This window comes from Etheostoma spectabile, chromosome 2, assembly GCF_008692095.1.
Source record: "Etheostoma spectabile isolate EspeVRDwgs_2016 chromosome 2, UIUC_Espe_1.0, whole genome shotgun sequence".
Taxonomy (NCBI): Eukaryota; Metazoa; Chordata; class Actinopteri; order Perciformes; family Percidae; genus Etheostoma; species Etheostoma spectabile.
In genome coordinates this window covers 12,414,616-12,429,406 of record NC_045734.1, presented here as the reverse complement: position 1 = coordinate 12,429,406, position 14,791 = coordinate 12,414,616, and the positions used below count along the sequence as shown (strand labels likewise).

The 14,791-nt window shown below is 38.0% G+C and overlaps 2 protein-coding genes across 5 annotated transcripts in view; one reads left to right on the top strand and one right to left on the bottom strand.

Moving 5' to 3' along the window:
• The first annotated feature begins 1,372 nt into the window (after nucleotides 1-1,372).
• Nucleotides 1,373-5,835, top strand: cisd2 (CDGSH iron sulfur domain 2). Its single transcript, XM_032532471.1, has 3 exons — nucleotides 1,373-1,641; nucleotides 3,487-3,701; nucleotides 3,921-5,835. The coding sequence occupies exons 1-3, from the start codon at nucleotides 1,539-1,541 to the stop codon at nucleotides 4,008-4,010; spliced, it is 408 nt and encodes a 135-aa protein (XP_032388362.1). The 5' UTR covers nucleotides 1,373-1,538; the 3' UTR covers nucleotides 4,011-5,835.
• Nucleotides 5,836-6,093: 258 nt separating this feature from the next.
• si:dkey-162b23.4 (sodium/hydrogen exchanger 9B2) overlaps nucleotides 6,094-14,791 on the bottom strand; it is a 14,985-nt gene continuing 6,287 nt past the window's right edge. For all 4 annotated transcript variants that reach the window (XM_032531745.1, XM_032531751.1, XM_032531763.1 and 1 more), the window contains exons 5-13: nucleotides 13,436-13,578; nucleotides 13,011-13,138; nucleotides 11,084-11,259; nucleotides 10,583-10,689; nucleotides 9,939-10,088; nucleotides 9,601-9,709; nucleotides 8,419-8,555; nucleotides 7,608-7,791; nucleotides 6,094-7,198 (exon numbers count right to left, since the gene is read on the bottom strand). In XM_032531745.1, coding sequence (XP_032387636.1) covers nucleotides 7,137-7,198; nucleotides 7,608-7,791; nucleotides 8,419-8,555; nucleotides 9,601-9,709; nucleotides 9,939-10,088; nucleotides 10,583-10,689; nucleotides 11,084-11,259; nucleotides 13,011-13,138; nucleotides 13,436-13,578 — 1,196 coding nt within the window. In that variant the 3' untranslated portion in view covers nucleotides 6,094-7,136. The remainder of the gene's footprint in view (nucleotides 7,199-7,607; nucleotides 7,792-8,418; nucleotides 8,556-9,600; nucleotides 9,710-9,938; nucleotides 10,089-10,582; nucleotides 10,690-11,083; nucleotides 11,260-13,010; nucleotides 13,139-13,435; nucleotides 13,579-14,791) is intronic.

Genomic DNA, 14,791 nt, shown 5'->3' with positions numbered 1-14,791 from the left:
TGCACTGTCCCAACAAAGACTGTTCAGTGTTACCCAAACATTAAACCGTGGGTTACGTTAGAAAAAAAAAAAACTAACTGTCACGTGTTCTTTAATTTGATGAGGACAAAGAGAGGCTGAGGGTCCATTTGAGAATTAAGAAAAGGTTTAACAAAACAGCATGATGAAGATGATAAGACAAAGACAATACAACACAAAACATAACACTGCAGCTGACGGTGGACTTCATCCATTCTTCTCCCTGATGGAGTCACATGAGACCAGTCCTAAATATTCCTAGATCACACAAATGTATCCCCTGCACCTGGGGGCGGTTCCTTTTCACCTGGTGTATTCAAATCCATTGTCATTGGTCCGTCGTTGGCACGGTAACATGTTGAGCGCATCTTCGCTGTCCAATGAGGATAGACATGGCTCTAAACTCTGCCCCTTTGGAGGTCGTTTTCGGTCACAGATCAGAAGGTTCTGTCATGTAAATGAGAAATTCACTTTGTGAGAAAAAAAAATCCTCTATCACAGGGGAATATTGTAATCTCTATTTCACTACAGGCATATGTGTCCCATGGTAACTTGCACCATGCAAGTAACCATGGGACATATACCATTGGATGCTAGTTGCATGTATATACTTTTACCAATTTTTGGCTAAAGTAAAATACAGTAGCAACACAAACTACACCATCTAAAACAGTTTATATTATATATGACAAGTTTAGGTATTTAAACCTAAATTGTTAACAGTAATGTTATACTGTTAAAGGCTCTACGGTATATTTTGCAAAATAAATATATGTTCATTGAATTTACAGTAAACATAGGCCTATGGTATGCAACCTACTTGTAATAGGAGTATATTTATTTGAGGACATTGCAAATTTATAAAGAATCTAAAAAGCCTGTTTCACTGCTATCACCTTGTTCCTGGAGGCTGGATAGTGGGAATTTACTGAGTTTTTTCTTTTTCTTTAATAGGACATATAGTTTTATTTAAATTTAGATAAAACTATATATCCAATTAAAGAATTGTATTTATATATGTATAATTGTATATCGAATTGTATCTTTGCTTAAGCAGATACAACACCCACCAAAAAACAGATTACATGATTACATATAATAAGTATGCCCATATAAATAAAGCAAAGCCTTTTAGATTTTTGATTGTCAAACTGTAATTGCGGCAACCTTTTTCTCTTTCTTTCTTTAATTTATTTAACCTTATTTAGGTTCTTAAAAAACGAAGTTTACGAGTAGAACGTGAAGACATAACCCTTCAAACTGAATTCAAGTTGTCCAATCAGGAGCCACCAACTCCTCCAACGATGATTGGTCACACACTTACGTCACAGGTCATTGTTACGTGTATTCACGAACACTTCAACGCATTTCGTCTTTGATCGAGTCGCGGGTTGTTGGTTGTTTCGTATTGAGTTTACGTACCGGTGACAAGCTGCGCTTAAATATGAACGCAATGACATGAACGAGCCCCAGGAACTACCCAAGTCAAAGATAAAACCTGCAACATTGAACGATTCAAGATGGTTTTAGAATCTATTTCAAGGATAATCAAAGTCCAACTTCCAGCCTACCTTAAGAGGCTTCCGCTTCCGGACACGATCGGTGGTTTTGCAAGTTTAACAGGTAATTAACTTCAGCTGTGTTAAACTTCTGACTGTCAAAGGAAGAATATGACTTCTCAACTCATCGGGGGCACTTTGCAGAAAAAGAGCTCTTAATTGCAGCTAGCATGCGAAAAGCAAAGTCAGTCATAGTCGTGCTGTAGTTGGGAGTGTTCGACCTACACAACATGTGTACTGTCCTCACATGCTGCTTGGCTCCTATCAAACTCTATCATAGTTAGGGTTATATTGTTCTGTTTACCAACATTAACTCAGTAATGACCTTAGGTTTTCAGGCAATGCTCTCCGCAGTTAAGTTTGCTTGGGTCTTGTGGTACAATGTTGGTGAATGTTGACCTTAACCATTACGTGTCTACATCTCAACCTGTCCTCTGCTGGGAATGTGATATCCTGTTAATCCTAACAATTAGAAGAAATGTGATGCTGGTTTGGCCTCCAACACAATATGTAGCCTTACTAGCTCATTCCATCAAGCGATGCCTAGGCAGGGCAGTTAGTCCTTGACTGGAGGTTACATAGTCTCAAAACACAGACTACTTCAAGAACATTGTAAACCTTTCAGTTAGAGCCCACAATCATCATGACCCCTGTGAATTAGAAAAGATTCATGTTATCATATCAGTTAAAGCCTAGTTGCATGGTTAAGTCCATGGTTTCATGCAAACCCCCATGCCATCTCTTGCTCCTGTAAAAATGAGAACACAAAACCAGATTCATTGATTTATTTGCAAATCTTTAACAGCAAGACTCATACACTGAAAACATGTCTTCACAGCTTCTAGTTAAGCACAAGTGCACAGTTTAGATCAAGGAAAGAGAGACATGTACAGAGGCGGTTTAGGAAACCAAAGTAAAAGTCCATCTTCTTGAAGCAGACCAACAACTTCAACTTGACCTTTCAGCCAAGACAGATCTTTGGAAAGTATCAAATTTAGCCTAAAATAGCCCCCTAAAAGTGAAAAAAGCTGAGCTAGCTCTGCATTGCTGAAACGCTACTGTGACAATTGACAAGCGAGAACAATTTGAGTAGTACCTGAGTCTTTAAGCCCATAAAGGAGAAACACAGGTGAGACCCAACAGAGGGAAGATTTTGTTGATTGTATTACTTGGTACCAAATAATACGGCTTGTGAAAGTCTTGCTATGATTGGCCTTTAAGTTCAGATGTTGCCTTTAAGTTACAACCTGTTTCTGAAGTTGTCTGTTCTGTCATAAAGTATGTATTCTTTGACCATGCCTAATGGAGATCTCTGTTAGATCAAAATGTTCCACAATTAAAATACTTGGGGGCATTTTATACGGTGTGCAAATCTTTTGATTCTTGCTTTCTGTCATAAATTAGCACTTTAGTCAGTCAGTGAAGATTAGAAGATGAAAGATATATTAAGCGCTCCTACATGTACATAATTCCTAAGAGATTAAGGATTAGCAAAGTCCCATTAGGCATCAAAATCCTTTTACTGAAAGTATTTTAATTGCATGAAAAGTTCCAGGAGCCGGGGTTTAAGTCATTGCTAATAGCAAAATTACAGAGGACAGACTTATATCAAGTCTGTCCTCTCTATGTATGGTGGAGAGCACGATGGGTTTTCCCAAAGCACTTTTTAGCTTTGTTTGGTTCAGCCAACAGTCCAAAATCTAAAGATATTCAATTTACCTTCATATATGACCAGGAATGACACATTAGAGAAGGTGTAGTATATATTCAAAATTAAAAAATTGTGGCAGAGAATTGTGATATCAATTCTAAGCTAAAAAAATCCTGATTCATATTTTTCCCTAAATCGTGCAGGCCTAGTTCATACTGTAGCTAACGCGTGTAATGTGTATGTAATGTGTGTGTGTAGTGTCCGACTGGCTCCGGTTGCTGCCTCTCCTGGGTATCCTGGCTCTGCTGGGCTATCTGACTATTCGCCCATTCCTGCCTAAGAAGAAGAAGCAGAAAGACAGCCTGATCAACCTGAAGATCCAGAAAGAGAACCCAAAAGTGGTCAACGAGATAGACATTGAGGACCTGAACAGTGCTAATGTGTGTTACTGTCGCTGCTGGCGCTCCAAAACTGTAAGTTCTATATGTATGGCAATATTAACATTTGTTAACTGGCAGGTATTTCTATTTGTCACATAACAATAAGTACAGATAGCTTACTTACATTAGATAAGTCATACTTTTATTACTAAACCAGTAATTAATGTCTTTGTTTAAAAATTCAGGATAAGAAGAAGTTTGATATTTCTGTATCTTGCTGATCAGCTAACATTAAGTTGTTTCCTTTTCTAGTTTCCTGTTTGTGATAAGTCACACTTAAAGCACAATGAGCTAACTGGAGACAACGTGGGACCGCTCATACTCAAAAAGAAGATACTATAATTGGCCATTGATAGTTTTCCTCTCACCTCCCTAGTCTTTAGTTTTCATTTCTCAACTGTTTTTTTTTTTTCTTTTTCTTTCTTTATTTTTTCATATAAATGCCTCACCTTGGTGTCATATTTATGTTGCTCAGAAATGTGCAGTTTTTAATCTGAAGTGGTTCTAAAACAACTAAAAACACTGTTTGTGTATGCTTCGTGGTGCAGGTGGGCACAGTTTGTTGTTGTTGCCGTTTGTAGACCCTGGGCTGTCTACAGAGACCGCGCTTTTTTACAGTGTGTTCTGGGGACAGACAGCTCGCGGATAGTGAGATGTTTGCTGTATGTGACAACAATTGTAGCCTAAAACATGCGTGACATCGCTTAGAGCACCTTTAATGACTTTGTGCAGTTGGAATTCTTTTTATTATTATCTTTTGTTCATTGTTTACTTTTGTTGCTCAACGGAGCAGCCTTTTTATATGACTGTAAATTAAAATTTTAGTCATGTCTCAGTCTTTTCTTTTTTAAATCAATTACAAATCATTGGGACCAGTTTGAGAGGAACACTTAAGACATACAAGATGCAGTGACTTTATGACTTTCAATAATCTAAACCCATCAGGAGCATCAATTTTTTTTTTTTTCTCCCAGGTACATAGTTGTTTAAATGACATGCCTAATACTTGTCCAACCCATAAGTAACACTTTGTACTGTATGTCTTTTGGAAGACTCTTTGGTATTGTTTAACAGCCAGCCCTGTCTGTGTGCCTGTTTCAGATGTGATATTCTCTTGTAAGTTATTGTGTGTATGGGAGGTTACTTGTTAATCTTCAACTGTATCTTGTTCAAAGCCTTGAAACATTTGAGTTTTACATTTTGTATTCAATTCTGTTACCTAGAAACATTTCAAACCACTGCACAATTGAGCAATATCCAGTTATAACATCAGAAGGTAACTTCTGCAGCATACATCTTTTTTCTTTTCTTCATAGCTTTGGTATTGTCATAATAGTTGTATATACTGTAGTTGACCTCCTGCTGGAATATTCCTTTATTAATCAGCAATGCTTTTTACATAAACGGCTTGTATTGTCAGATCTGCATGATGAAGCTATTAACTGTGTTTATTAACCTTTCTAAAATGATGGCTTGAATTCATTCGGTTTAATTTGTAAAATGTACAAAGAAACAGTCGGGATGTTAAACTCAACAATTTTGCCAAACTGCTGCTTTATTTCCTTTATTTTTTTACTATTATGACTAGGAAACACTTAGTCAACTTGAGCTGAAAACATTTGAAATGAATCATGAGGTAACAGAGTACATTACTTTCCAGTTGTCTGATACTTAATTTTTCAAGTAATACTTGCAGGGTTATATTTTCACAGGAATGCATTACTTTCAACTCTTCAGTCAATACAGGCTCAAAAAGAAAAAAAATCGTATCCCTAAATGTGAACTTCTTTGGTGTGCTAGAGGAAAAGTCAGTGAGAAAGATTCATCCCCTGGACACCATCCAACCCAGAGTTGTTTAGACATTTCAGTCTGAACCAAAGTGGTGGACCAACCAACAGACCAACATTGCCATCCCTGCTAGTATGTATGAAAAGCAAACAGATCAGAAGCTGAAACTTACAGGAACAGTGACTTGAATTAAGGACATAAGATGCACAATAAATTGAATTGTACAAATACGTTGCATAGTAATAATTTAAGTTATTATTCTATCTTTACACAAAAGAGAAGAGAAAATTCTTTGGTAAAAAACTAATGCTCAATTTTTTGACTTTATTATAAATGGTTGCTAACAATACATAATGAGGCAATGTAAACACATTCAAATTAAAAACATTAACTTAAACTGCACACTTCTGTAATAAAAAAAAATAATAAAATCCAATGTGAAAAATCGACTTTCCCTTACAATGAAAATATCAAAGGTTGGGTTTTCATGAATGTTATAAATATGGACATATAGATGATTGTTGAGCATTCGCAAACTTGAAAAGCGGACATAGCGAATGTAGCGGATGATGGGAGTTTTAGCAGCATTGTGTATAAACCAAAGGAAAGTGTTGTGGATCATCTATTTAGATCGTCGCCTGAGTATTTGTCAACTACGCAAATTCTTTTCATTACCAATACACAGCTAATACAATTTTTTTTTAAACATGCAAAAATACACTAAACTGTAAAGATGTTGCACTGTGTGCAGAACACCTAGACGTAAAGGGGAACTACGCCTATTTTCTCAAATTTGTGATGTCTTCAATTATAAAGTGTGGAACTGCTCCATAGGCAATGAATTGGAAAATATGTTATAGATGACACAGAGCACCCAGGGGAATGCTCTTAGTAAATGAGAACACCACAATAGAATAAAGGTCATTTGAGTATAAAAAAAAGAACAACATTGTGTCTCAAATTCATTGTCTATGGAGCAACTTCACACTTTGTACTTGATGAGTTTGAGACTTACTTCTCTGGTTTCTGGCTTTAAAAGAATGTAGCTCACAAATATTGATTGAACTTTATAGGCCATTGAAATTACTTATTGGAATTCATTTCAATTCATTTAGATGGTGTTCCCCTTTAAATGTGTGTCAATTGTGTGTCTAAATTAAAACAATACAAATATTGCTACTCAGTGCATTCAATTATGCAACCCTTCAAAAGGAATCTTCTAAAAAAAAAAATACAGCATATCCAAGTACAAATACAATAAATAATTTACTGATATTTAGTCATAAAAATGGGCAAATTCAAGTGAATATGACAGGGATAAAAAATATCCACATTTACAAAACTGTAAACCATATTCATGTCTCACACTAAAAAAGCTGATTAAAAATTAACTTTTACCAGAAACAAGACCCCATTTTGTTGACTGTCATACAGCATGACACAGCCGCTGGGATGTGGGTCATTTGTTTGGAGCCTGAGGCCTGGAAACCACCAGAGGCTATGAAAACAGAGTGATTCATGTGTTCCTGCAGCATGGCAAACATCAGGAACTGACCAGCAGATAGAGAGACAAATAAGAGCCACTCTGTGGCTAAAGGAGATCTCAAATATCCAAGGTGTGTTAAAGCACCCGGGAAGTCTCTTCAAACGTCCTTGCTTACTGGATGAAGACAGGTGATGTCAGAGTGTGCTCTCATAGGTGACAGGAGTTTCATTTTCATCTTCACCTCCTGCAGCAGAGCCTAGGAAAGTTAAGAGGAGACAGAGGGAGAACACGTCGTTTGAAAAGCCTCAGTAAAAGATTGATTCCATGATATGTAGATTATGTAGTAAACAAACAAACATAACAAAAGCGTACAAGTTGCACATTTGCACTGTGGTTAATCCAGTGTACTTAAACGACAACAATGCCAGTGTTGTGTGGTCGTAAAAGACATGAGGTCATGAATGACCGGGTAAACAACTATGCAAATCCTTGTCTGGGTTGACGCATCTATCACAAAGGTAAAAACTTTGCAGAAAAGCATTTTCACTACTCAAACACAGCTGCAAAGCGATGTTTGACAGGGGTGTTGAGCTGAGTTGAATTGTTGAGTGTAGGACCTTACCTACCTAAGAAAAAGGCAAATAAACTGGGTTTGACTCACTCACCACAGGCAGAGTTCTTTGGTTTTTGTAGCAGGTAAGGTCCGGCGAGCCCTATGAGAAGAGCTCCTACCGGGGCTGTGAGAAGGATGGACAGCACACCCACCGTCAGCACATCCATGCCGTACTGCTGCAGCACCTTGTCCTCCTTTGTCCTGGCCATGTCTAAAGCTGTTGAGCCTATAGCTGCCTGATGAGAAAAAGGACACGAGTGTTTCCTCTATACTCACAAATTACATTTACCATCATAATGAGAATACACTTAAAGTCACTTTATCAAAAGAAAAAAACATTTGCAGATATGTACTACGAAAATCATTTACAGGAAAAATCTGAAACTGAGCAGGAAGTAAAACACTTGGAAAGATAAGGGCACCATTGAAATATTTCAGCCCTTGAAAATAATGAGAAAAACCCGTGCACTTACTTACTGCGGAAATATTTATTTGATTAATTTGATTACAAGGTTTTAGTCTGTCTGATCTTCATCAGGTACATAATGTACGATAACACTGATGCTTTTTGACAACTTGAGACTATTTTTCTTCTTCCATTGGACTTGATTATAGCATGGATTTAATGTACATGCACATACATTAAATATGTATCAGTATTTTCGCTTTGTTTATTTAAATTCACTTGTTCCTTTCTAATGACCTTTGGAGATCTTTATGGTTACATAAATGTTACTTACGATTTATTGGTATCGATATATTGAGTTATTTTGTAGCTTTCTAATGCTATTTTCTGACTGTTGGCGCATGTGTGTATATATATATAATATTATATTATATTATATATTTTAGCACTGACATACCTGTACTGTAGCTTTGGGCATCCATGCTAGGGCTATGAACACTTTTTCCTTCATGTTAAAGCCCGCACACAACACACAGACAAAGGTGAACAGGATTCGAACCAGCAGGGCAATGAGCAGAGTGGCTGTACCCAGACCTAAACAGAACAACAGACAAGAGTCATTCAGAGGTGTTACACTGCAGTATATTGGTTATACAGAAAAAAAGTATAATATCACCAGTACCTCTTAACAGCTTTGGGGAAAAGAGGCCCACAAGTGGTGGTGAAAAATAGAAAAACACAAAGGCTGGCTGTGTAGTGCGTGTTGTGTATATAATGCGTGGGGTGTATGCTCCTCTTACAACTCAGAGTTATTTTATAATATAAAATATATGGAAATAAAACCAAGAGCGTGAGGATTTATATATTTTTGTTAACAAAAATAACGTCTCCATAATTTAGAGGCCATTCGTTTTCCAAAAGAGTACAGTAACAGTTATGAAACATTTTTTTTCCAGTGAAGACTTTTATCATATTCCATTTGTCAGAACACTAAGAGATTTATTGTCTTAAACTGGACAGCAGAACAGTTAAGTACAGAGTGAGTAGGTATGTTCATGTAAATTCTGCTACATTCTGCCATCTGTAAAAGACACTCGATCTGTATGGACACATTTTTTAAGGACACACAGCCTGCAGTCTAAGCAGGTAAAGTCCCAAAGCATACATATTTTGTACTTCATTCCAAATACATATAGTATGTCAATACACCAAATATCCTTAAGAAGAAGATGGTCTGAAATCACACCACAGTGAAGACTTCCTCAATGGAATCATTTTACAAGAAAAGGGTGTGTAGTCATGTTTCAATTATAGCTACTTGCAGAACACCAACATATGTTATTTCTGCCATTTGTTCTGTCTTGAATACGATACATTTTTTGGGGGAGAAACCTTAGATCTGTTTTCCAAGGAACTCTCATATAGGAACTTCTATGGAAGTAAAGTATATGAGTGCTAACAAAGACTCAGGTTTTAGTATATACTAGACACAGACAGAGAGAGATAAAAATCTACGGGGCCTCTTTTTTGGCTATGGAAATATATTTACATCCACGCAGCCACATTTGAATCTCTCGCAGTGCTAACAGCCACCTCGATGTGTTATTTTTGTGTGTGTGTATATGTGTTGCTGTCTCACCAACTGTGAGTCCCTTCAGCTCAGAGATTCGAATTTCTGCCCCTATTAGTCCAAAGAGTAGAGGCTGAAACACGTCCCACGCCCACCCCACCACTTCCTCCACACGTGCCTTAAGACGACAAAACAAACAGAAATGTTAAGCAAGACATGAAGCACTATAGATGATGAATAACCTACTGTACAAACCTGTAGGTTGGTATATAGTAGGCTTAAAAAAAGTAATGTGACGTACTTCTCTGCTGAGTTAACTATAAAATTCAGCCCTTAAGATGGATAATTGCGAAAAGAGAGCTGAAAAATCCTGCTGTATGTACAAAGCGGCATGCATATGTTGTTACCTTTTCTGACCCCCAGCCGAGGCCAGCCAGGAATGCCAACACCAGGGTGCAGAGGCCTCCAGAGCCAGGAAACCCAGCCACACCGCTGCCGAACACGGCAAAGACAGACAGACCCAGCACCAAGAAGGATCGCTTAATTACTAAATGTTTCTACGTGAAGAAGACAGTCAATGATTAAATTTAAAACATGTTCAACATAGTGACATTTATAAATACAAAACACTGCATATAACATTTGTGGCCAGGTATTACGTAGGTCAAAACTAGTGGTTCATTTTCAAATGTTATTTACTTGCTGTGTTTGACTTACACTGATTCATACAGAAGGATTTCTTGACAACTTTTGAGTCTGACTATTGAGGCTCTTAAAATACACTGATAGAGTTAAAAATAGCATAACCCTAACTGTAATGTGAGGAAATTCATGACCCACAAAAACATTTCTTCCATGATATTCCAGTGTACTTCCTTATGTAAGTGCACTCATCAATAGTCCACAGCATTTATCATTTCAATTTCCCCACAAGCCTTTGTTGGCTCTTCCTAAATTGTTTCACACAGGCTGTGGTCTCAAGTGATGTAAGGATGACTATGCAATAGAAAAACCGGCTAATATCATTGTAACGGTCCATGAGCAGGCTCACCTGGTCAACACTAGGAAAGTACTGGATGAGGAAGCCTAGAAGAATCCCAGCAACCATCCCTCCACACACCTCCATCACACCTCGCAGGAGGTTCCACCAAGTGGATCCTAAAAGGAACAGCAGAGAAGATTTACAATTATTAGAATACAATAGACTGATTCAGTTGTCCTAATTGTGTTTTAAATGCAGTTTATCATTGCCATACAGAGGCTCTGCAATATGGTAAACTGGAGTCATCATACAACACAAAATTCACTGTGACTTGGCACAAAAGAATTCAATGCTTATACTTGGAGTACAGTAAAGCCCACTCACACCCTCTGCTGAGTTTCTGACAAACTGCAGGAAGAAGTTACTCATTTCATATGCTATACTAAACGTGTTGCCACTCCCCTGGAGATAAGGTGATGTGCATTTCAAGAAAAAGAACATTGATGTCAGCACTTCTTATTTCTCTTCAGCTCTCCACACATGCGAACACATACATCCCCAGCAGGTTACCTGTGGCAAACGCCATGCCCAAGCATGTGGTGAACCCCGTGATGGCAAGAATGTCGTCAAAGCTGCCTGCAGCCATCAGCAGGGTAGGGATGCCCTGCTCCACGCCGTAACCATCCTTCTGCAGCATCAGCATGGAGGGAACCACCACTGCTGGAGACACAGCGCCCAGCACGAAGCTACAATGTGGAGGAGATGGATCATTTAAAACAAATAAAGAATTGTCTTTGGAAAACCTTGGGAAGCATCACCCTTCAAATGCACTTGGACATATTCAAAAGGCAGGCATTCCTGCAGCATGATATGTAGTTTATAATGAAGCTGAGCTGTGGTACCAGGCCTTCTCTAATGATAATCATTTTACTGAGCTGCAAACACAGACTTAGTTTATAAATTTGGAAATGTCCAATCATTCAAATTCTGCGAACACTCGTAAAAAAAGAACTAAAGGGAACTCAGAGAGCGCAGACATTCAACAAGGCACGCCCTTTCTGGCAATGCTAACATTCCGATTTGAGGGGACGTTCACGTGAATTTTCCCATATGGGATCTAATTTTTCCCATTATCACTTCAATGCAGCACAAAGGTGCTATGTTGCAATGTTATTGAAAGTGAAAAATAATTTGTGTATCTGCTCCGTGATTCTGATCTGCGCCAGAATGTAATGGGTTCCTCCATGACCCATGCTACACCTTTCTACAAGGTTTCATGAAAATTGGGGCAGCCGCATTTTAGTATTCCTGCTGCCAGACTGCCAGATGGCAAAAAAACATCGTGAAGGTAATGAACAGAAAATTACACTCTTAATACTTCTAAAATGTAGTTAGGCAGTACAAAATATTTGTATTGGCCCCATCTACTGATAAGCATGCCATATGTGAAGATTAGAGTGCTGATCGGGCTGCATTTTTCTTTCTGAGCTTTCTTTCTGATTTTTTTTTTCTCTCATACTAATGACACGTGTGCGTTTGTGTGGAAAGCCTGCAGTCTGGGGTTTATTTTAGACACCGCAATTGTAATTTCCTCATTGGGGATCAATAAACAGTAGAAATTATATCAATCAGAGCATAAGAATGGTCGTACACTGATTAATGCAGCGGCAGGAAACAATAGTAATTTAAATATCACAGCCTAATGAAGCTCAGCGCAAATTCTCTCTTTTTTTCATGAGTCAGAGCCAGGCTGTGAGGGAGAGCGTGTGTCCTCTGCGAAAAAAAATGTTTCCTGTATTAAATGTCACTGCCAAACATAACACTATAACACTATTTTGTGCAGAACCCCACAGGCTAAAACAATGTTGCAGACTTTTTTCTGACACGTGTGCATATGTTTGCACTGTTGCTCGGCTCAAAGAGGTCTTCTAAAAGAGCTAGATCTGCCATTGCAAAGAAGTGATCAACTGATGACTTCTCCTTCTCCTAAACTGATTAAATGCTGCACCGCAAGTCCACACTGACTCAAAAACTTGCGTACATGAGTTTAAACCTGATGTAAGATTTGATTGTAGCCTCCACTCACATCCATATTGATAAATGCCGAGCTTCGTGTGAAAATGGCCAAAATTTACGCTTGTTTTCTGGCGTATGTTCATATTGTAAATAAGGGCCCTTATATTTAAGGCTCATACCGTCCCTCATTGTATTCCTTCTGGGGACCTATGTCACATACCTCACCCCTTTCTTTGTCCCTGCATTTCCTGTCTGTGTCCTCACTGTCAAACTATTTCATAAAATAAAATGCAAAACTAATGTTGAAATTGATATGGTAAATTTATTTTTGATTATAACTGGTCCATTAAAAAACGGAATAGATTCATTAAATGAACTGTCTGTCTGTTCTTGACATACTGTTATAGTAATACACAGCTTGCTATTAAGCAGAAAATGAAGAGTGGAGATGGAGTGGGTTAGTGGGTGGTGTTTTACTTACCCAAGGATGAAGCCCCAAACCCAGGGCAAGCCCATTAGGAAGTGCGACACCACAGCTGTGGTGCAAGCCTCTATAATGCAGGGCCCAGCGGCCACACGTATGCACACAGATTTCAGTCTCCTCAGAGCCTGACAACAGAGACACATCAAGAGTTTGTAACAGTAATAGTTAACTTATGAAGTAGTGTACTTAGTGTAGTGATGCTTAGTAGTTGACGCTAATCGAGCGAAACAGAAAATTGACAACAGCATTAACCTAATTACATCTTCTAAAAGGCTAAGATGTGCTTGCTTTTCTTCATATCACTGGAAAATGAATACTTTGGATTTTTGATTATGTACAGAGATGAGACGAGCACATGTTTATTATATCTAAACATGTCTCTGTGCAGATAGTAAGCTTGAATAATGGAGTATGTAGCATACCGTCGGGTCCAACCCAAGACCAGCTCTGGCCAGAATGATGGCCAGAGCGATGTTCCTCAGTGATGCAGACCATTTGAAGTCAACGTACACCCCGTCTGTTATAACTGGGATGTTTCTCAGCGTGAACCCCATCAGCAGCATACCTGCAACGCAGCAGAGGGTGTGGGAAAGGAAAGATGATCCTTTAGGACTGTCTTTCACACAGATACAGAACAAGAATAAAGACCACCTGTTGCTTTTTGAACTGACGGCACTCAAGTTGGACATATGAGACACAATGTAGGACTGTGATGATCGCCTTATAGCACGAATAGCTAAAGTTTCAATATCCAAACCTTCTCTAAAAATCCACAATTCATCTGCCAATTCTTACGTAAATGCAACATGGCACCAACATGACCAGTGGTGAACTGCAACAAGGGAAATAATACACACGGAGCAAATAGTTTAAGAGTTAATGAGTGTTTACTTTTAGCCTTCAGACTGACAACAATATTCTAATTAGAAAGACTGAAATGGTAAACAAGAATACTCTCTACATAAAAAAAACACAAGAAATAAAGTTTACATAGATATATCTTGGGAGTTTGTTTCAAAAATTGTACTTCAATCCACCATTTGATGCCATTTGCTAATAAGGCGTGGCTCAAGCTCCCTTGATTTTATCTCGTTGTTAGGGGCCCAGCTGATGGTTTATGATTTCCATTTCCAAATTCATAACACCAGTAAGTTACTAGTAAAGTATTCAATTTTAAACTTTAAACCAATGCTTACACTACATTCTAATCAATGCTGTGATTTATTCAAAGCCAGCATTAATACAATACTAGATGGTATTCCATCACATCGGTTAAACAGGGTTTATTTAACCAGAGCCTGACCAAGACTCACTTCTCTTATATTTCATAATTACTGACAACATATATCTTTTGACTTCAACATCTTTTGATAAATAGCAAAGCACGGGCATGATAATGGTCCTTTTTTTGACGATACAAGTTGGCTAACAATGCAATAACAATGCATACAGAAGTAAAATAATATTCTACAAAATACCAACAGAATCCAGTGCACCAGCAGCTAATGTGTACTCTGCTAAGAACGGAACAGGTGAGTAACATGATTGCACAGTATTAGAAACTCCCATTTGACCCATATTTTTACTAAATGACAAAGGTTAAATACACAGTCAGTTAATTCCTTTGTTATAATTTACCAACTGAATACATCAATGGCTTAAAAATGTCCAATACTTTTTACATCAAGCCCCTGGGCAGGCACATCACCTGTAGATGATTCAAAAGTAGAGAATTTAGGGAGGGAAAAAAGTATTTGATCCCCTGCTGATTTTGTACA